Below are 22,468 nucleotides of genomic sequence, written 5' to 3' on the forward strand. Positions count from 1 at the left end.
CCTCTCTCTTTCATAGCAGACCTTACATCCATAAAGAAAATATATTTAAAAAATATTATAAAGAAACTATAATGAATTCTCCCTCTTACACACATTAACAATAGGGACAAGGGCAAACCATGGTTTTATTACAGTAAAAAGGTAGTTCCCATGTGTTTTGACAGATTAGTATTTATTTGTATTATCATAGTAGTTTCACTTCAAATATCATGGTTTAACTATGATTATTGTGATGGGATTTAGACTTATTTAGCAACATAAAATGACAAAAGTACATATCAAAACTGCTAAAATATTCAACATTAACATTAAAAATGAACAAAAGCTTCAAATGTCAAATCTTTTCAAAAATATTTATAAAACTACAATAAAACTAAAAAAACAAAACTGTAATACCTTGGTTATGAATAAACTATGGTTACAATAGTTTAATAGTTAATGTAACTTCAAGAAGATTATGGATTTTATTGACAAATACAGATAAAGAAATTCTGTAAAGCTTCTCATTCCACCAAACTGCTGACGTGAAAAGGTAACTACCCATAGTATTGCTTCAACGCCATGTCCATGAAAGCCATTTTAACACCATTCTGCTGTTTTGTAAGTAGAATCCGCCTCAGTCACTTGTGGTAGAAGGACCCGCAATGATTTATTTATCACATTTTCTTCTCCTCATCACACAGGTGGGTCAAGTTTCTTTTGCGGCCAGCTATGACATCACCTACTCCTACTCGCAAACAAACATCTCAAGACGCTAAAAATAAAACATCACCAAATGTGCTTCTCTGAATCCCACACATTTCCAACAGCAGTGTTAAGTGAAATGGGGTAACCAGCCCTGTGACGTCTCTGACCAACTGGCCTCTGTAAATACACTCTTCAGTGAGGATGAACCTCAGAGCAGCCACGCAGTTTATTAAAAATGATTCAGTGGGCGAGAGTGCAAAGCGGAGGTGAGAACAAGACCCTTAGGCTCTGTCCAGCGTCCTTAACCTTTCCGCATCTTCAACTCTCCAGATAGCATTCTCTCTTCACTGGCTTCGCTACTCCTCTCGCGCTTGTGTTGTCCCTTTCAGTCCATTTTCCGACCTCTCTCTCTCTCTCTTTTCTCATCCCTCTCTCATGTGTAGTTGGAGTTGAGTCTATAAAGATTAGCTGGAGAGACCTGCATGGATAATCAACATGCTGGCGGAAAGATGTGTTGTTAGCTCAAACACTAGATGTTCGTTCGAGATGGTGTGAAGCTAAATCGTTTGTGAATCCATGGACTAAAGATTTTCCCAGCACATCATACTGTAAACATGTCTTATGTATCTGAACAACTTTGGTCTTAAGTCTTCAACGCATTTATAAAATAGTGCCCAAAACTATCCAGAGGGCATATTTGTACAATACACCCTAATCGAACATGAGGAAGCATTAAAAGGAAATATAGTACCGAAATGGGATAGTTCACACAAAAATGAAACTTCCATCATCATTTACCCACCCGTCATTTCAAACCCAACAACGCCGGGACCCATTGACTTGCATTTAATTTTGAGTCCAATCCATACAATAGAAGTAAATGGGTCATTCTACAAAATATCTTGTTTGTGTGTTGGAAATGGAAAGGTATAATATGACAAGAGGGTGAGTAAATTATGACAGATTTTTTGGGTGAACAACTAAACAAAGTCATTTGACAAAAAGCATCCTACAGCATAGGAGGGAATATAGATTTTATCCACATATAGAATAAACAAAAATCTCCTCGCCGCCTTCATCAGTCGAAAGCAAATGCCCTTCAAAACGCACATTCACATATTACTGCATAACGTGATAATTGGACCAGCGACAGAAGGTTAACCAAAGCCATCCGCACGAGCCAGAAGACGTTCGACGGGTCATTTCGTTTGGGTCAGACCTACGGCTTCAGCACGAGTACAGCGATGCCCCCGAGCTTGTCCGTTCACATGAGCTTCACAGGCCAGCGAACACTGACCCTCACGCTCTCACCTTCCGCACATAAGACACGGAGATAAACACCTGTGAGGGAGAAAACGGACCAGATTCCGCCTCTGAAAACTTAGCTTGGTGCCGTGAACTGCTGCTAATGAGGCTAACGTGCTGAAGTGCCTTAATAGAACGAGGAAGAGAAGTAAAAGCCAGACCTTGTAGCCTTTCATTAGACCGGTGACAGCCCCACAGGGAGAATACTATGTCACAGCCCTCTGTGAAACAAAAGAATGAGGGGACAGAAACGGCTGCCAAGTCCACACTGCTAATTGGAGATAATTAATGCCATTAATTAGGCTCTGAGAGGGAGGGGGAGAGAGGGAGGGAAACGGTAACGCAGAAGAGAAACAAGAGAGGATTGAGAACACAACCGGGAGAGCGCCAAGACATTTCTGGTTCAGTTCGTGGTGTCTGATTCTGCCGTGAACCGAGTAAAAGGGGGTTGACGGCACCTTGTAACTTTTGGCTTGTGGAAAATGCACAATGCAAATGGGGACCACTCATACTTCCACTCATACTTAACAGGCAGTTATGAGAAACTGCACAAGATTCATGAGGCATTTTGTGTACACTTGTATCCTAAGATGGCATTTCTGTGATTAAAAACATCAGTTTGTACACGTACAACATGTAATGTGAATTCCACCAGCGGACACACAGGTGAGGGCTTGGAAAAAAACACTTTTCTCAAATGCATATCATTGATTTATCAAACGAATCTCAATACATTACATTCACTGTAGGAATGTTACCTTTTAATGAATAATTATACTGCAATAAATGAATAACAATCTAAGGGATAGTTTACCAAAAATGTACATTTTCATCATTCGCTTGACGTCATATTCTTCCAAACCTGTATGACTTTCTTCTGCAGAAAACAGAGGAAGATATTTTGAAAAACGTTGTTTTTCATACAACTTTGGCCCCCATTGACTTTAAATATACAGACACAAAACCACTAAAACACTTTTGTGTTTTTCATATGGATTCAATAATAAAACATATGGCAAAGATGTTAGAATTTTAAACAATATAAACCAATATATGTTATGACATGATGCAGAATAAATATTTATTCTAAAGTACTTTTAGGTCAATATTCAACGTAGCAAGTTTGTCCTATAGACCCCTTTAGCGCCATAGTCATGCTTACGTCACGGCATTTGCTGGAGGAAAAACAAAGGGAAAACTCGAGGCGGCCAATACAAACCAGCACAGATTCAGCCACGTAAGGAGTTTAAAATATCATCTTGTTGTGTTGTTTAGTGCCGCAATCGACTGAATACAGTCTCCAATTAGATATTTTAACACATACTTGATCAGACAGGGTTCTTGCCTTAAAGTAAAAATTTTATAAAATAATCACGGCCCTATAAAGTGAGTGACCTAAGATGTTCAAATTTTATTGGATTTTGGCCATTGTCATAAAGCAGGCAAACAAAATGTGCTACCTAGCATTGGTAATAGGGTCAGGGGGATCTTTCTGCCTCCACCTAAGCTCCGCCCACAAAAATTTGTAAGAAAGTTTACTAACAGAAAAGGCATCTATAGACCACAACAACTCTTTTGCACGAAGATGAATGTCTTTTCTTACACAAAAAAACAGATAATGCTTTTTTTTTAATTACATCAGGGGTAACAGAGTATCATGTTTTCCACAAACTTGTAAAGCTTGTATTAAATCTTCTCTCAATTTCCACCCAAATTGTTTTGCTGATAATTGAATTTCTAAAGGATAAAAACGGTAATTAATGTATTTTCATAAGTGGTCTTAGACTTTTGGGCCTTGCTTGTAGAACTAACATGCGGAATAATACCGCAATTCCAACAGAAAATTCCAAACAATGGCAGAGCTTTCACACACACATCACAACATGTTTCGCAAAACTGGAACTAACTTTCTTAGAATTCTCATTGAGGAAAGCCCTTCTCTGTACATAACGACCAGGGCGCAATCGTTCCACAAATCCTCTTTAGGTCTGCGGAGTGACAGGACTGGTGTCTGTTGTAGATAAACCTAGGAGAACACCGCCAGCCATCAGGACACAAGGCCATTTTATGCCAAAGAACTTCTGCTAAAAATACAGCATGAATTTTACCCCAAAAGATCCTCTCAGGAAATCAAATTAAACATAGCAGCAGGTTTAAGAGTTTTGTCAGTTTATATCAAAAAATTAAACGAGACAAAATGTTCAAACCAAGCAGACATGTGAAAAGATTTGAAACCTTTAAAAACTCTCAGATCTTTTACAGTAGACATTTAATTTGACACGGTTCTTGACAAAAGTGCTTATAGAACGTCAACTGTAATATTAAAGTTTATGCTTCAGTGTGGTAAGCGAGCTCTTTTTTATTTTGGAAACGTGAAGAACAAGAAGAACGTTGAGAGGTAAGTAACTGTCCGCCAACCTGGCCAGCAGAATTATTTAATACGAATGCAATTTTAATACGTAATACCTCCGTTGGGTCTAATTGAAAAAGAAAGCATTTCAAACTAGACACAAACTGTCTGCTTCCTTCCTGCCGTTTGGTTTGTCATTTATCAGCAGCTTTTTGTGATAAAACTTCTAAGAGGTTAGTCATCTATTGTTTTTCTTGATAATTGGTTTTAACTTCTGAAAATTAGTTACACAAAAAGGTAGATTGGATTAACTGAAATATATATATAGTAAGACCGATTAGTCCTAACTAATTGCTTGTCAGTGAGACTAGTTGTTAAAACACAGTCTTAATTTAGCGGCTTAGTTCATGCAACTGGGCCCTGAGGTCAGTCAATAACTTAAATGGATACTTTTAATGAAAACTGGTGTCAGGCAGCCTTCTAACACTTTAAAATGTCACGTCTGATGATTCAGATGACTAAGTTTAGAAAAAATAGAGCCATGGAAAAATGAAAGAGACTATTCCAATGTTTATTTAAAGGTACAGTTTGTAAGAATTTTACAGTAAAATATCGAAAAACCACTAGACCAATGTTTTTTTTTCAGCTGAGTACTTGCAATATCTCAAATGTTTTCAACTCCTTTTAAATCACCATTCTAAATCAGTCGACCGGGGCCGTTTAGTCGCCAGTCAAAGGCGTCATATCCGCATTACCCCATTGATACCGCCTTTACTGACATTGCAACGGCGTGACACTGTCGTAGACCGTCGGTCCGTCAAGCATTATTGCAAATGATGTGGGTACATTCAAAATAACTTTTACTATGATTGAATTGATCACTTAAACTCCACAGTGTTATCACACCATTGAATTAGACAATTACTGTAACATCTATGACTAACAATTTAGTTGTAAATCTTACATTACTCGGGTCTAATTCATTATAATGAAATAAATAATTTCATCAAACGCAACATTTATAAAACTTTATTACTTTACCTCTTCAGCTAACATGATTTCTCGTTACCGTCTGATTGATGTATCAGCGTTGAAGACAACATATTCCATCATTCCACGCTTCTAAACAGCGTCATCAAGCTACGCGGTAAACTGTACCTGTAATCAGCATTTCTGGATGTATTGTGAACATTTTTAGTCAAACCTCAAGATCAACCCACAGCAATGTGAAAGAATGTCAGCATGACAAAACACATCAAAACTGTGGCCGAAATTGAGCTCATCACATCGAAATAATTTTAATTTACCCTAAATACAGTGAGGGATATAATTATTTGATCCACTGCTGATTTTGTAACTTCGCCTCCTTACAAAGAAATGAAGGGTCTATAATTTTTACGGTAGGTTTATTTTAACTGATAGAAAACGAATATTAACCAAAAATTCAGGGGGGAAAAATTATATAAAGGTTATAAATTGGTTTGTTTTCTATTCAGTGAAATACGTATTTAATCCCCTAACAACCAGCGAGAATTCTGGCTCCACAGATTGGTTATGTGCCTTTATGGAACACAAAATAGTCCTGTCACTTTAAGAAAGTACTCCTAAGTCAGCTAGTTATGTATATAAAAGATGCCTGCCAACAGATTCTGTATCTTCCATTTCAACCTCTCCTCCACCATGGTCAAGATCAAATAGGTTCTAAAGGATATCAGGGACAAGATTGTAGACCTGCACAAACCATGAACAGGCTACAGACAGAAGCTTGGTAAGAAGGATACAACTGTTGGTGTGATTATTTATTTGGAAATAGAAGAAATAAATAACTATCAATTGCCCTTGGTCTGGAGCTCCCTGCAAGATTTCCCCAATGGGGTAAAGATGATCATGAGAATGGTTGAAGATCAGCCCAGAACTAAATGGAAGAAGCTTGTTGATGATTTCAAGACAGTTGAGACCACAGTTAGCAAGCACCCACAAGGTCCTCCTCCCCAAGAAGGCCCGCTTGGGTCATGTGAATTTTGACAATGAACATCAAAATGATTCATAAAAGGCTTTAAAGAAAGTGCTGTAAGACCAAAATTGGCTTCTGATTTTGTAGGGAGAGAATTGCTGAATATGACCCCGAGAGCACCATCCCTACAGAGAAGCACAGTGTTGGAAACATTATGCTTTAGGGCTTTTTCTCTGCTAGGGGTACAGGATAACTTCACCGCATTGAGGGGCTGAGGGACGGGCCAGTCTACTGTAAAACCTTGGACGAGAACCTCCTCCCTTTAACTAGATCACTGAAGTTGGGTCGTGGATGTGCCTTTAAAATGGAAAAGACCCAAAACATATTGCCAAGACAACCAAACATTGTATAATAATTTCATTTCTACCGTAGTAGGGAACTTGAACATGTCCTAAACAGTAGGTTCAGAAGACGGGGCAGGGAATCAGACTTCCGTTTGGTCGATGACAAAGGGTTTAAGCTGAAAACTGAAATCACTTTGACAAGCATTCATTTCGGGAGGTCTCGGTGAAACGTTCCGTGTGCTCGGAGCAAGCTTTCCACTAATGTTCTCAGCAGGGTGTGACCACACAAATCAGATAAACAACCCACCATAACATCTCTTCATAACACCAATCCACTCTGACTCTGGAGCTCAACCACAGAGCACAAGACCACAGAGAACAATCTGAGAGGGCAGTTGGACACATTTCTTAAAATTTCTTATTACTTGACTTTACGAGTGAGTTTCACGCACGAGCGCAGACGGACAAGTTCAACAAAGTAACTGTACTCCACCAGACCGTCAGAGGGCAGGACTGAGCTGCTATATTCACAGGCCCACTGCAAATAAAAGACAGAAGAAGAGTGGCACCTCCATTGAAGAGAACAGAGATAATAATTAGTCACCCTGAACACATCTTCTTTATACTCTCTTAAGCTTGAATTATAGAAATATGTTCGACTGTCCTCAAATTCATCGTTGTAGTGTTTTGGCTCCTCCGCTTCGGCGAGTTGCTACACACCGCAAACTTTGCGTGTCATCATGCTGATGGTCTGACTGTGTAAATGTAAATAACAATAGGGGGCACTCTTTGCACCACCTACCAAACTTGATTCACTTTATTACCCATTTTGTTTGGTGTAACTAGACTTCAGTCAAACTAATAACCTTTTTCAGAGGTAGAGCACCAAATAACCCAAAATGGTTCTACAGCACCAACCTCAATACAAATACCCAGAACACCCTTGTAAGCAGTAATTCACTAACAACCACTCCGAATACCTTAGCATCTGCATTGCAGGTGGCTGAAGAGAAGCAGCGTTTTTTTCATATAGAAATCGTTTTGTTAACGTAAACTTCATGAACAATAATGTGGTATTATAAAGTCATCAGGGCGTCCTAACAGCAGCTGGCAGCCTGCAAACAGGCACTTGCATGTCATTGGGCCAACCGGCACCAGCATCTCTATGAATAAATAAAAACACACCTGAAAATATCCCCGCGGGCTACGCTACACACCATAGCACATACAGCTTTATCACTGCCTCAATGTCATGGAATTTCATCCCTTTCTCCTGTCGTTCTGGTGTGTGTGAGAGAGCGTTACGCAACGAGAATGTGTCTGTCTGTGTGTGTATTACGGGAGGGTTAGGCTTTAACTACACATTTAGAGTAGATTTTTCCTTCAGATGTTTAACTCCATCCCCTCTCTTTAATGTCCCTCAGTCTTTCAACTTCTGGATTTGATTTGAGGTACAGCTCTTGTAGTGAATTTTCAAAGGAACTTTCTCAACGAAATCTTTTGTGATCATTTCAAGACTGACGTACTGCAGGATATGGCGGCAAGATCCTTAAGGCTATATCTTTTACGAGAGTATATTCAACACAATATGTTTTCGTGAAAAATCCTACAGGTCTTTTTAAAGTCGGCATGAAACGGAAGTAGCGGTTGACTTTTTTTGCGTATCGTGAATTATAACCGAGTGAAAAGACTTCTTAAATGAGAAATATGTAGGGTGGGACATCCCCCGACATCTGATTGGATTGTTAAAAGGTTAAGGTGTCCTGTAGAGCCTTCTGAAGCTGCGAAGGAACTGAAATTTGGACCTTAACCAACAGCCCCCCATTGAAATGCTTCATATGGATAAGAACCCTGGAAAGCCTCATTTGGTTATCGATGGAAGAAAAAAATTACATGGACGGCTTTATATGACATGTGTGAGTGAATCATCATGAAATTTTATTTTATAGTGAACTACTCCTTTAAGTTTAGTAATTTGTATTACTGCAAAACCATAATGAATTCACACAGGATTTAAGTGTAGGGATTGTCCTGTAATTATGTTTTATTTAATTTATCTTATTAAGTGGAGGCAAACTAGAATTTACTAGATTCAACAACACCAGCTATAGCAGTAGCACTCGCAACCACACTTTACTTTGCAGAAACAGTAGGTACCTTGGTCAGCCTAAAATAATAAACATATAACAGCAACTATAAACCCTAGGCAACAGAACAACCTTAAACCAGAGACTTTAAGACCCTGGGGAGAGTCCAACCCCTAACACACACACACCTCAAAAAATGCCATGCTCTCCCGACCCTCCCCCTTCCTTCTTTATGCTAATTCTCATGAAGGCCTCTGTGTCCCATGAGGAGGAATAGTGTCGCTCTCTCTTTCTCTCTCGCCCCTTTCAAACAGGCCCCTTGCCATTAGGGGAAGGGTGTCAGCAGCTTGCAGAAGTTGTTGCTATGGAGATGGGTCCTGTCTGCACTCCGTCCCCCAGGCATCCCAGATCAAGAAGGCAGAGGGGAGAGATAAAAGAGTGAGAAAAGACGGAAAGAGTGAAACAGTGTGCGACGAGAAAAGATGAGACAATTAATGGAAGGCACACTGGATGATGATATTCAGCCGTTTAAGATTATGCTTTTAAATTAAAGAGCACAGTTTCTCTCATCACGTATTAGTAATAAATAGAACAAATATACATTTTTATATAAATATTCTATTGATTATTTAAAGGCCCAGTGTATGAATTTTAGCGGCATCTAGCGGTGAGGTTGCTAAGTGCAACCAGCAGCTCACCCCACCCCTCCCTTTCTAAACACTACAGAGGATAACACAGAACTAAGATGTCGTCACGTTTGCGCTTCTTCGCCGAAGGAGATCATGTATTTACGAAACTCGCTCTGTACAGCAGTTTGTCCGTTTAGGGTGTTTAGAGACAGCAAAACACAAGTACAGCGACTCTGTCCGATCATGTATCAAATGGATCAACAACGCTCTTAAGCGTACATCCATCATCACAAAAGTACCCAACCGTTTTAACAGGCTACTAAAACAACCAATCATCACACTCCGTACACAGCTAACCTAACCTTGTTCTCTTCCACCACAGGCAACATTTCTGCATCTACATCCAGATGCAACCGGAAGAAATTTGACAGAGCAAAAGGGGTTTCCTGATCTGGCTTAAGGGTTCTATGCGTCATAAGAGAAAATGAGAGATGTCAAACACTGAAGCACACAAACACAGAACAGAGATGAGATGGAGGTCTGGCCTCAGGAAAAATAACAAATGTCTTTGTCTGCTGACTTCAGACTATCATTTAGACTTCGATTACATAAACTACAATACTTCAAACAGTCGTTTTCACCCCTTAGGTGAGAAGTGCCGAGCTGAAGCAAGGAAACAAAAGCACCTGAGCTAAGTCACTCCATTCCCCTTTACAAAGCGTGATGCAATAATTGCTGCATTAATACGAACTGCAACAGATATCAGGAGGTCTTGCGCAAAATAGCAGGCGACTTTAGCTTGCGTCTGGCCGGCTCATCTGTGTCGTAATTGAACCAATCAAGGCCTCCGCTCCTCAGTCACCTTCTCTGTCACCACCAGAGGAGAACGGACCGAGAGAGAGGGAGAAATGGGGGGGGCAAAAGGGAGAGAAAATTCCCCATGTGCCTTAGCCAGACTAAACTGGCTTTGTAATCCGCATGGTTTTCACCCCCTAGTCCTCAGATCAGCGCGAGCATGCAAACATAAGTCAGCTTGGAGGGGTGAGATTTATGTTATAAACAAACCGCACGTGTTCCAGAGACTCTGGCATTAATATAAATACAAATGAGGGAAGAGATAAATAAGGAGCCGAGCGAGTGTGTGTGTTTCTTAAGAAGCTGGACGGGAAGCCAGAGAAGCGCTGATAAAACGGCATAGAGTGTGTGGGCTCCTATCGTAACAGGAACGAGGCGGGAAAACGCTGTTTGCGCACACTCTCTCTCTCCCTCTCTCAGTGTCAGTCTGATGGTGTTGATGACAGCAGGGCTGAGCGGAGGATACGAGGAGATGACTGCTTCACACTGCTGCCAGATAAAGAGAGAAAAAAACACACATCACGCAGCCAGTGGGCGGAAACGTGCGTGTGTGGAACCAGCCGTCTGTAAATCGCGCTCGCTGGTGGGAAACACCAAACACGCAAACCTACGAAAGCTTGATGCAGTCGCAATGTAACAATGCATCCCATTTCGTGTGTGTGCATCTTGGGTTTGCATTCGTCCAATTTACAGTGCAATGTTACAGTAATTTGTGGGATGCGTTTGACTGGTGGTTCTAACAGGTGACCACTGAAAGTGAAACAGGTCCAGTATGCATGCTTGTAAGTATTGTGTATAACTACGCTAGTGGAGAAAAGTCATTAGTGATACGACATGTCGTGTTGCAGAGTATTTGTCCGATTTTGCTGTCGATTAGGCAAGTTAGTATAAAACTATGCTGATGATGTCACAATCAAAACACAGGACCCTCACCTCACATGGAAAATAAAGAAAACTCGGTTTTGGCTGTAACTTGGCCTTGTGGTGTTCCCGAGACATTTCTGACATGCCCCTTCAGTCAGAAGAATTCAAATTAAAACGAAACTATGAAATGTTTTTAAAATCAAAATGATTTGATTGGCTGGTTTACTCAGCCGAAGGCCAGCATAGGTGTAGACCAGTAAAACGGAGGTCTAAACATTAAAAACACACTCCTGTACCAAGCAGGATGATAGATGTATTTTGGATTTACACTACTTTATTTACCTTCACTAAAATACTGTGGCAGTCCCAATGTACAGAAATACTGTCAGATGGTAAGACCATATAACTTTTAAATATAACTCAGTAATAAAATGATTTCCAAATTCATAGTATTCACTCCACGGTACTTCAAAGAATAACATGGTTTACAATGGCAGATGTTCTAAAAAATTGCAAGGATATTTTCAGACCCTAAGAACAGGAGTGTTTTACACATTAACATACCATACCAAACCTGTGCATGATGTACACACAGACACGGTCAATTTGAGCGCGTCTGTGTGCGCTAGTTCTGTTTATATCAACACGAGCAAAGCCCTTTACAAAGAACCCCAGAGGACACACAAAATGAATGAGATGATGTCTGAAACTGCAGCGAGGCGGCGTATTGCTTCCTTAGTGAGGAGGACCCTTATTAATTCAGGGGTGAAGCTCACAGATCTCAGCTACACTGGAAATATCATCAAGAAAAGAAGAAAAGCATTCTTCCATAACAGTAAAGACTGGATTTTAAAATGGATATAAACGTATTTGCTGAATAAAATGTTAAATCTTGCAGATTCTCTTTATTCTTAGCTATGTCTTACTGCTGATGAGGTATAAGAAATTTTTGTTCTGGAGATGTATATGATAGCTTTCCTGTAGCTTAGTGGTAAGAGCATTGCATTAAAAACCCAGGGGTTTGCACATAACTATGTATAAATGTATAGGATAATGCAATGTAAGACGCTTTGGATAAAAGCATCTGCCAAATGCATAAATGTAATGTAATGTAATGTAATGTATTCCCAAAAAGCACAGGTAAACCTGTAAGATGTCTGCTAAAGATCTGGAAAACATCATATAAACGTCTTAGAAAAAGATGTTTTACAAACATTATAAATCGTAAATATCTTACAGACATCTTCTAGACATCAAGAGAATTCTCTCTCACAAACGCATTTGTTCATTACACGAGTCAGTTCTGGTTCTTCTCATCTCAGAAAAAGTCAGAATCAGCAACGGACTATTGATTGACTTCAAAAAAAGAGTTGGCTGATTCATATGGAAGTGACGGATTCATGAATGATTCTGTCAGAGAGAGCAAGTAAAGTCAATGCTTGGACCACAGTAACAATCTCAGAGTTTTATAAACATGACTCAAGCCTTCGGACAACTGAAATTCTGAAATGAACATCATACACATAATCTAAATCTATAAAGATTTAATTGGGGGCAACAGTGTTGTGTGTATGTGTCAGAGACATCAGATTAACTTTATCAATGTCAAATCTGACATAGGTGGATCCTCTCCACAACTAGCCGCACAATATGTGAAGTTAATTCATTGCTGTAGCACAATGTTAACCTCACAAAAACATGCTCAAATGACTTTAAGCTGTAGTGGGTTTGTTGCAAGAAGTGGCAAGTCAACACATAAACAAGATCTGAGATCTTAGTTCTCCCTTCACTTTCTATTCTCTCCTTTTCATTCTCTCCTCAGCCTCTTCTCACACTGCAAGGACGGCAGGTCAGGGAGAGGAAGCGGTGTGCTGTGGTTTTGGTGTGGTATGGAATGTAAATGAGGTGTGTAGCGAGACCTGGGACACGCTCTCTTATGGACCTCCGCCTGAGGTGCAGCCGTACCGCAGCTGTGTCAAACCGCCTCCTGATTTCAGCTCTGTTCCCACCCCGAGTCGCAGTGACTGTGTATTATCATATATTCGACTGGTGCGTTTTAATATACTTGAAGTGTAATAGTGCTAAAACTAACAGCGTCTACAGTTTTAAATTGTAATAAATGAGAAGTACACCTTGCGAAGATGGGAGGCAGGTTTACAAGCATATTAGAAACAGTAAATCACAGGCTGGCGGCAAAATCGGTCTGAACAGGTATTGATAAAGAAGCTATGCCATTTTATTATATAATATTTTTTAGATATTATTAAGCCAAATTTTGCAAACATTGATGAAGGACTCCAGCATTGACCGAAAGGACCGAGTTCTCTGTCTCACATACACAAACATGTAAAGTCATCAGGGAGCAGCAGTGGAGATGAAGCTGACACAATGAGATGCTCCTGGAATGACAGCAGTATTCAGAAAGCATTACCATCACTGACTGGATATGTGACCTAAACAACAGTTATATCAGTGGAAACGAGACCTCGCACGACCCTTCATGCAAACAACACACAATCAGACATAACGTATTTTGGACCAATGATAGGCTATTGCAGCGTGGACTTCAATGGAAAAAAAGGAATCTTATTCTATATCAGGGTCAAGTTTTACCATAAGGTCAAAAACAAACTGTGTTTCGTTTCCAATTCCTCGTAAATTAACTATTAATATTTTAGTTTCATTGAGTGTAGTGTTGCTGTAAGTAATGTTGTGTAATGGTCGATCAATCACATAATGCTTCAAAAGTTATGTTTTTCACACTATCAATAACTTCACACTTTTTAATCATTTGGATAAAAGCTTCTGCCAAATGAATAAATGTAAATGTGTAAATGACAACGTAAATGCTTTTCAACCAGGAATAAGCTGGTTGGCCAAACAGTCTCTTGAGGGCTAAGACACTTGTTCATTCGTTTCCCTAAATTAACGAAATGCTGTATTAAAATGTTAACTATCATACTTGCATCAATACACACACTACATAAAGCCCCTATTTTACAAATAATAATGCAGCCCGGCGAGGGTGTGATACAATGAGTGATTTCCACATTTAAATATCTAAAAAGCATGAAAATAAATAATTTCCATGACCTTATACTCTTGAAATGACATGTACACTAAAGAAAGTAACCTTCATACTTAAATCAAAATGGCTGTCTATATATTTAGTGGTCCAGGTTAAAATCAGTATCAATATGGGAAAATATAATGTAATTTAGTGGCGAGAGGAGCTGCATGCTGGTATGTGTACAATCAGACTAAACAAAGTGGTGGCGCTGCGTTTCTGTTTGGTTTGCAAGTACGTGACACCCTTTATGGGAAAAGCTGGCGCAAGGCTGCTCACAGCGCTTGGCCATGCGTCACAACAGATCATTCCCAAGAAATAATATCCAGAATTTAACTAATAATCTCAGTACACAATACCAGCCAGATATACATAACCAGACAGATACACATCATTTATTATAAATTTAGAACAAAATCTTTATGTATTCTTAAACATAAATTTTCACAAACATCTTGAAACAATATCCTTTCTTTTATTAAAAACAACTTATTTGTATTAATTACATCAGGCTGCTGTAAATTAGTGCATAAAATAACACAAAAATATATATGTTTTTCATTTTTCTCATTTTCTTGAAGTAAAACAAATGATTTCCTTTCGACTTGGATGAAATCTGATCGGCAAACTTCTTGGAAGTCTGTAACAGGGTATCCCACTCAGAATAATGCACATTGACTAGATTAGTGTGGGTAATGCCGGCTGCAAATGGGAGGCAAGTGATACATCCGATACATTCACTTCTGTGCCTTTGATCTCAGTCCTGGTGGTTCGACATCAATCATCTGACCGGCTTAAAACAAAAACAACAAGCATCATACCAGCTGAGCTTCTCAACTACTAACATTTCCTCTCAACCCTCTCGTTCTATTAATTAGTGTCTCATTAAGCGTTAACAAACGCAACTTGTGTCAACACATATAATCTAACAAAGAAACTGGAAACCAAGTCGTGTGTTTGCTAATATTCTCCTTTGTTGCCATTAGCGAAGGCAGGGCGGCAGTACTCAGAAACCAAAGTAAAACATGCCATCTAAATAAGCGTCAAGTGCTGTATACAGACTTCCAGCGTCTGTTTTCCTCTTGAGAAAACTGCCCGGCGTAGACTGTGTGTCCAAACACACGTAAACGCGTAGCATATGCAAGCACGCTCGAGTGTGTACACGTACAGGCACGCTTACAAACACAAACGCACAAAGGAAAACAAGCTATCCAAGGAAGGTTCAGAGCTGGGTTTGGATGCCCAGCTGGTACTTCAGTCTAGTTTACTGGCGACACCCCTTGCAAGCTGCTACCAGCCAACATGCTACAACAGCACCAGACGCGCGCCGCGCCAAGAGTGCCCTGCCAGCGCTGCCTGCCAACCTCACCGGATAGAGAGAGCATTTGTGTGATGGGAAAGAGGTATAAGTGGTCTCGGAGTGATTGAGGAGGAGGAAGAAATATAGATGAGATGAAAAGCAGAGCTGATTTCTGTAGTGATGATTAAAGATTTGGACTGGTGACGGAAAGGTTGTAGGCTACAATCCCACATGGGACGAACCATGTGCCCTAGATCCAGCTGTTGAAGGTAGACAGTTGTTGTAACAGGTTGGATTCAAAAAATGAAAAGCGGGGAAATAAGGGATGATACTGGTGTGCAAAAATCTTAAACGGACTATCAAAAATATAACACAAACAGAATGAATAGTTCATGAAACTTAACTACAGTCCCCTTGCAAAAAAGAGGTTTATGCATGTGTACTATTAATATACATCTTTCAACAGTTTTTTTATGCACTTCTCAGAAATTTACTTTTACAAAATTCAGACATCATTTTCTAACCCTTATGTCATTTCCAAGCTGTATGACTTGCTTTCTTCTGCAAAACATGAAAGAAGATATTTTGAAGAATGTCGGTGAAAGAAAACTGTGGTCCCAATTGACTTGCAATGCTTTTGTGTCCATACAGTAAAACGATTTTTGCTTACCCACATTATTCAAAAAATCCTATTTTGTGTTTTGCAGAAGAAAGTCATACAGGTTTAAAAAGGGAAGAGGCTGAGTAAATGATCAAATCATTTTCATTTTAGGGTGAACTATCCCTTTAATATGATAGTTTGTGTGTCAACTGTGTGTGTGCTTCCAAAAAGGAGACATATTTTCTTCTTTGTTTTGACATGACACACACAGCAGTAACGATCTGATGGCGAGTCAATCAGAAGTGTGTGTGGTGAAAAATCTTTGCTGTTCGCAGTCTCGTCCAATCAGAACTGACCCTCACTCGGGCAACACTGCTATTAGAGAATAGGCCTGTAGACCATATACACAAAAATCAGAGCTCACTGGTCTACTGCCGTATTATAGATTTCAAGCGAACATTGGCATGTTAACAAAAGATTTCATCCCAACTAGCTTCTAGTGAGATCAAATATTAACATCTGAGCATGCTCAGTGCAGCCCTGTGTGCCTTACTGGATCCAAATTATAAACAGCCACTGGCTTTAACTCTTTATGCATGCCAGCATGTTCCAGTAAGTCTTCTCAGATTCTTTAAATAGAACTGTTTTCAACCTTATTTTCTACTGTTTGTACACTCTGGTGCATACGTGTGTGAACGCATGTGTTCGTGCATTATTATTCCTGTGTGTCGTCATACTGTGTGCGCTGCCTCTCCTTCCCCCAAGCCAGCCAACGAACATCATCATGGGAGAAACGGCAAGATTACCCAATCAATCTTTTATATAAAGTTCTCTAACAAAACTGCAAAGCATATTAAATTTTGACGTCACACATCACATTAAATCCTATTCTTTTGTGAGTCGCTACCTATATTCATGAAGAATAATCACTAAAAGCCTTCATGTCTCGCGGGTTGTTTGAGAGTTAAAAGGACGCCCAGGCAGCCAATTCACAAAATACTAAACTGAGTTCTCTTTCACGCCTTCTTACTCTGAAACGGACATATAAACACAAAATTACGTCAAAATTCCCATATTAACAGAATCTTTGTTAAGGTAGTCCGTTGGGAAACAAAACGCAAGTTTTCCTGTTGCTCAGTGGTAAGAGCATGGCACTTACAACGCCAAGGTTGAGGGTTCGGTCCCAGGGGATTGCACATACTTAGAAGCAAATGTATACGACTCAATGTAAGCTTTGGATAAAAGCATCTACCAAATGCATAAATGTATAAGTGTGTGATACAGTAAAGTGCGCTCTTAAAGGGGCAGCAGCATAATAGGGAAATCGGTTTATAATGTTCATCAAAAAACAAAGGACAGGCAACACTCACTGATAATAAAGGAATTGTGTTCTCTCTTATGTGTTGTTCACAACTAATAAAGGAAGAAAGTAGCTTTAAGAAACATGTGCTTTATGGAAAAGTATTGAAGGAGAGTTTACATATACAATAAACCGAATTGAATCCTAAACAACGATTTGTATTTATTTCTAATTGATTTTTTAATGTATTAAACACACTTTGATGAAGTTTTAGTGATTCTTTTTTCTTACCTCAACCCATGACTCTGGTGATAAAAGGGACTGGTGCCACAAACTGAATAACTTTGTAGATCCAGTGCCACCTTTCTCAAATGTTAGTCTAGAGCCCTGTATAGTATGTTCACACAATCTTGCATTGCGGTCACCTTTTTTTTACATTTTATACATTGTTGAGCTGCATGGTTGATAATAAAAATATTTGTACTTTGATTACTTTTTAAATTTTGTTTAATACTATTTGTTACATTTTATGTAAGCGTACCTAATTAAATGGCAACACTTTACAGTTCATTTGTATACTAACATTACAAAAAAAGATCTAATGCATTTAAAAATGTTAGTAAAATACTGTAAATAGTAAAATACTGTAAATCACATCCCAGAGGGGGGGGACGTTTCCTCTTAACACCAAAGCAAACATTTGACTAAAATGTTTTCAAAGTCAGTGCAGCGATGGTAGGCGGGAAAAAATCATCTCTGTTTCCTTCATGTTGACATAACTCCTGACGCTAAGCAGACATCAGAGATTCTCTCTAACCCCCTCGCGAGCTGTCCACTCCCCAAATGCCACCCTTCAATTTCTGATACAGAGAAACAAGAAGTCAGAGCCTCTGAACTAACCCTAATCTCCTTATTTACATCAGCTTCTCTATCTATCTATGATCGTGAACATGAGCTTCTTCAGCTTTTAACAAACTGGCATCAGTCAGTAGAGACTGTCAAACAACACAAAAGCAAAACAGAAGCAACACCTTCCTTTCAAATATAACCAAGAGCCTCGTCAATGAATACACAATTTCTACTGTCAATTTTCACTAAATATTATACAATACAAGTGTTCATTTGTGAGTTATTATAGATTTTATGTTAGTTTAATTTCGTTTTATTATTATTTGAAATTACCTTTTATTATCATTATGCTTAAATTTTGGCAATTTTGGTATATGCTTTTGTCATTTTATAATTTATTGGTTTATTTTATAATGTCGCTATATAAGATTAATTCCTTTTTATTTTAGTTTTTGTTTATTATAAAAAATGTACTGCTTTAAACTAACATCAGCTTATTTTCGTAAAAAACGCTTAGACAGAAAGACCAGCAGTCTAGTGGTCTGAAGGTTTATAAAGCAGAAATGTGAAGCTTGAATTTTTGCTCAAGCACTTACATGAATTCCTCACAAAAAAAATTGAAAAGTGAGCCGTTTAGTTGCCTAAACCCTTTCGAAGTGGTGATACTTTTCAATGCTTAGCTTGGAGCAAATGCGCATATCTATCACACCGGTCGCATTCAAACATGTGTAAATGTGCTATGGCTATTCTTTCAAAACAGAGAGATGCATACTTTACACTGGTACCCATTCACTTCTATTGCAGGGACACAAAACAGTAAATGCGTACCGCCACTGTTCGGTTACCAACAGTCTTCAAACTATATTTTGTGTTCTGCAGAAGTAAGAAAGTCACACAGGTTTGAAATGACAAGAGGGTGAGTAAATGACAAAATATTCATTTTTGTATTTGCAAGCTCTTAAAACGAATAAAACATCTGCATTTAGAAAAGCTAAACACTACAGAGTTGACATACGACCTTCACTTTAACAGATATCTACATAACCTTAAGAAACATTTTCAGTCAATCTATTCTGAGCAGTCCGTCTCTTCTCAAACGATCAGATTCGCGCCTGCAGGCATCCCGGCAAAACAACAACAACTGACATTTCATTATGCCATTGCGGTTACTGAAATATTACATCTGTGAATGAAAAGCATTCAGAATGTTAATCAGATTACATGTCTGTCAATGTAAATTTAAGACGCTGTGCAAATCTATGTTTGCAGCTACGTGGCTGCTTTGCAAAAACAAAAGAAATGGAAGCGCACACCACCTCCCATACCTAATGCATCGCTTTCCTAATGCACTCAATCACATTCTGTGTGCATTTTTAAAAGGACAACCAGGAAGAAACATGATCTGAAGTAGGACACATACACACAGTGTACTACACGGTCAATCTAACACACACTAATTCATGTAAAAACGCTATTCAGCTCGAGTTAATCTTTCATTACGTGCTTATGGAGGCCCTTCAGAACAGTTGATGGTGAATCCAGTGGTGCTTTGCTAAGCAAATTTGCCATGTGTCATTCAGTCCTCAAAGGACGAAACACCATTACATCATGTGCTCACTGATAAGATTGTGTTTCCATTGGATGAGATGATGAGGGCCCTGCCCACCCAGACCGTCCTAGGGAAACAGAGATTGGGAGGCCTGCACATTACTCACATAGTCGTGGAAAGCCTTGGCCTCGCTGGAGTGCTCGCAGGTCTCACGTCGGTCTGGAGCAGCGCAGTACAAATCCCAGAATACACTGCAGCAGGAAATAGAAGCGAATGAGACAAATTAACACGTTTGAAAATCAAAAGTTGTAACTTTTAACATTGAATAATGCAGTATGAATTAACATGAACAACTGTATTTGGATTTACTAACATTTTTAAATGCATTAGATCTTTTTTTGTAATGTTAGTATACAAATGAACTGTAAAGTGTTGCCATTTAATTAGGTACGCTTACATAAAATGTAACAAATAGTATTAAACAAAATTTAAAAAGTAATCAAAGTACAAATATTTTTATTATCAACCATGCAGCTCAACAATGTATAAAATGTAAAAAAAAGGTGACCGCAATGCAAGATTGTGTGAACATACTATACAGGGCTCTAGACTAACATTTGAGAAAGGTGGCACTGGATCTACAAAGTTATTCAGTTTGTGGCACCAGTCCCTTTTATCACCAGAGTCATGGGTTGAGGTAAGAAAAAAGAATCACTAAAACTTCATCAAAGTGTGTTTAATACATTAAAAAATCAATTAGAAATAAATACAAATCGTTGTTTAGGATTCAATTCGGTTTATTGTATATGTAAACTCTCCTTCAATACTTTTCCATAAAGCACATGTTTCTTAAAGCTACTTTCTTCCTTTATTAGTTGTGAACAACACATAAGAGAGAACACAATTCCTTTATTATCAGTGAGTGTTGCCTGTCCTTTGTTTTTTGATGAACATTATAAACCGATTTCCCTATTATGCTGCTGCCCCTTTAAGAGCGCACTTTACTGTATCACACACTTATACATTTATGCATTTGGTAGATGCTTTTATCCAAAGCTTACATTGAGTCGTATACATTTGCTTCTAAGTATGTGCAATCCCCTGGGACCGAACCCTCAACCTTGGCGTTGTAAGTGCCATGCTCTTACCACTGAGCAACAGGAAAACTTGCGTTTTGTTTCCCAACGGACTACCTTAACAAAGATTCTGTTAATATGGGAATTTTGACGTAATTTTGTGTTTATATGTCCGTTTCAGAGTAAGAAGGCGTGAAAGAGAACTCAGTTTAGTATTTTGTGAATTGGCTGCCTGGGCGTCCTTTTAACTCTCAAACAACCCGCGAGACATGAAGGCTTTTAGTGATTATTCTTCATGAATATAGGTAGCGACTCACAAAAGAATAGGATTTAATGTGATGTGTGACGTCAAAATTTAATATGCTTTGCAGTTTTGTTAGAGAACTTTATATAATAGTATAGTGCTTAAAGTTTAAACGCATGTTTTCTGCATTAGCTTCAAATGCATACAATACATGCAACACATTTCGTTACCTTTTGGGTTTTGTAGGTAGTGCAAATTCATGTATCCAGCAGGAGGCAAAACATATTTATTTCAGTCCCAAGATTAAGCGCTTTGCTAGTTTGCTCTGTCATTAGACTTCGTCTTTGGGGGCGGGGGCACTGATAGATTACTGAATGGTTGAAGGAGGGGATACGAAAATGTGTGACAATGCGCCGCTTGCGCGATTTAACATTTCTGCGCATTAAATCTACTATACGCTAAAAATATTTATTTGTTAGTTTGGCAGTCACAGTGGCAGTGCAACCATAGTTGCAAAATGCGATCATTTGGTCGCAGACTTGAGCCCTGCTCTATTTACACAAATATTGATATTTGTATTGAAATGCAATTAATTCCATTAATAAATCTGCACATCAATCAATTAAAGAAAGTAAAATGTTTAATCCACTGACGGCCCTTAAATACATACAAATCTGTTCAAACAAACACACACTAGAAAAATCATACGTCCCTCAAAACCAAACAATGTTCATAAAACCTGCCACGGTGCAATAAATTGCTTCGACCTCAGCAGAACTTGATTAATCGCTATGTCACTGCAATGCCAGCTGGGTAAAAAAAGACGTCCAATCGAACTTGAGCTACATTCACAAGACACCGATCCACTCCAACACTCTTAATGCACCCACCCGCTTGGCACAAGCAGCAGGTTACAGATCAATTAAGACAGGGATTTCCTCAATTAAAAGCCTTCAGGTCCTACAAGGCTGTTTGGAGGGGGGACAAGGTTTGTTTCCAAATGGCATTTTAATTACTGAACTGAAACTAAGTACCTGTTTAACTGGCCAAAATTAGATCGCTTCAGGTCTTCAAATATCGATTTAAAAGATTTCCTATAAAATCTCCTCAAAAGGCCCTAACACAAGGGTCGACTGGCTCCTGGCACTGTCCCAAAGGAAATAATGATACTCGGAACCTGATCAATTATATATAAACTAGTGGTGGGCCGTTAACGGCGTTAACGCCGTTAACGCAGTGAGACTATTATCGCGCGTTAAAAAAAATGTTGCCGTTAATCTATTCTCAAAGTTGGGTTGGCAGCTGGGACTATACTACGCAAGCTATGATGACTTTCACCTTGATATTTTAGCGCGGATGTATACCAGCTTAACTGCACTGTACGGGGCGAGAACGAGATTTTTCAAC

At 39.0% G+C, this 22,468-nt stretch overlaps 1 protein-coding gene across 5 annotated transcripts in view; it reads right to left on the bottom strand.

Moving 5' to 3' along the window:
* Positions 1-22,468, bottom strand: part of zgc:110158 (uncharacterized protein LOC553590 homolog) — a 60,078-nt gene that overhangs the window by 18,674 nt on the left and 18,936 nt on the right. For 4 of the 5 annotated variants that reach the window (XM_056742741.1, XM_056742739.1, XM_056742740.1 and 1 more), the window contains exon 4: positions 19,908-19,992. The exons of the other annotated variant lie outside the window; for it this stretch is intronic. In XM_056742741.1, the coding sequence (XP_056598719.1) occupies positions 19,908-19,992 (85 nt within the window). The remainder of the gene's footprint in view (positions 1-19,907; positions 19,993-22,468) is intronic. 5 annotated transcript variants of the gene reach the window in all.

Source organism: Triplophysa dalaica, chromosome 3 (assembly GCF_015846415.1).
Source record: "Triplophysa dalaica isolate WHDGS20190420 chromosome 3, ASM1584641v1, whole genome shotgun sequence".
Lineage (NCBI taxonomy): Eukaryota > Metazoa > Chordata > Actinopteri > Cypriniformes > Nemacheilidae > Triplophysa > Triplophysa dalaica.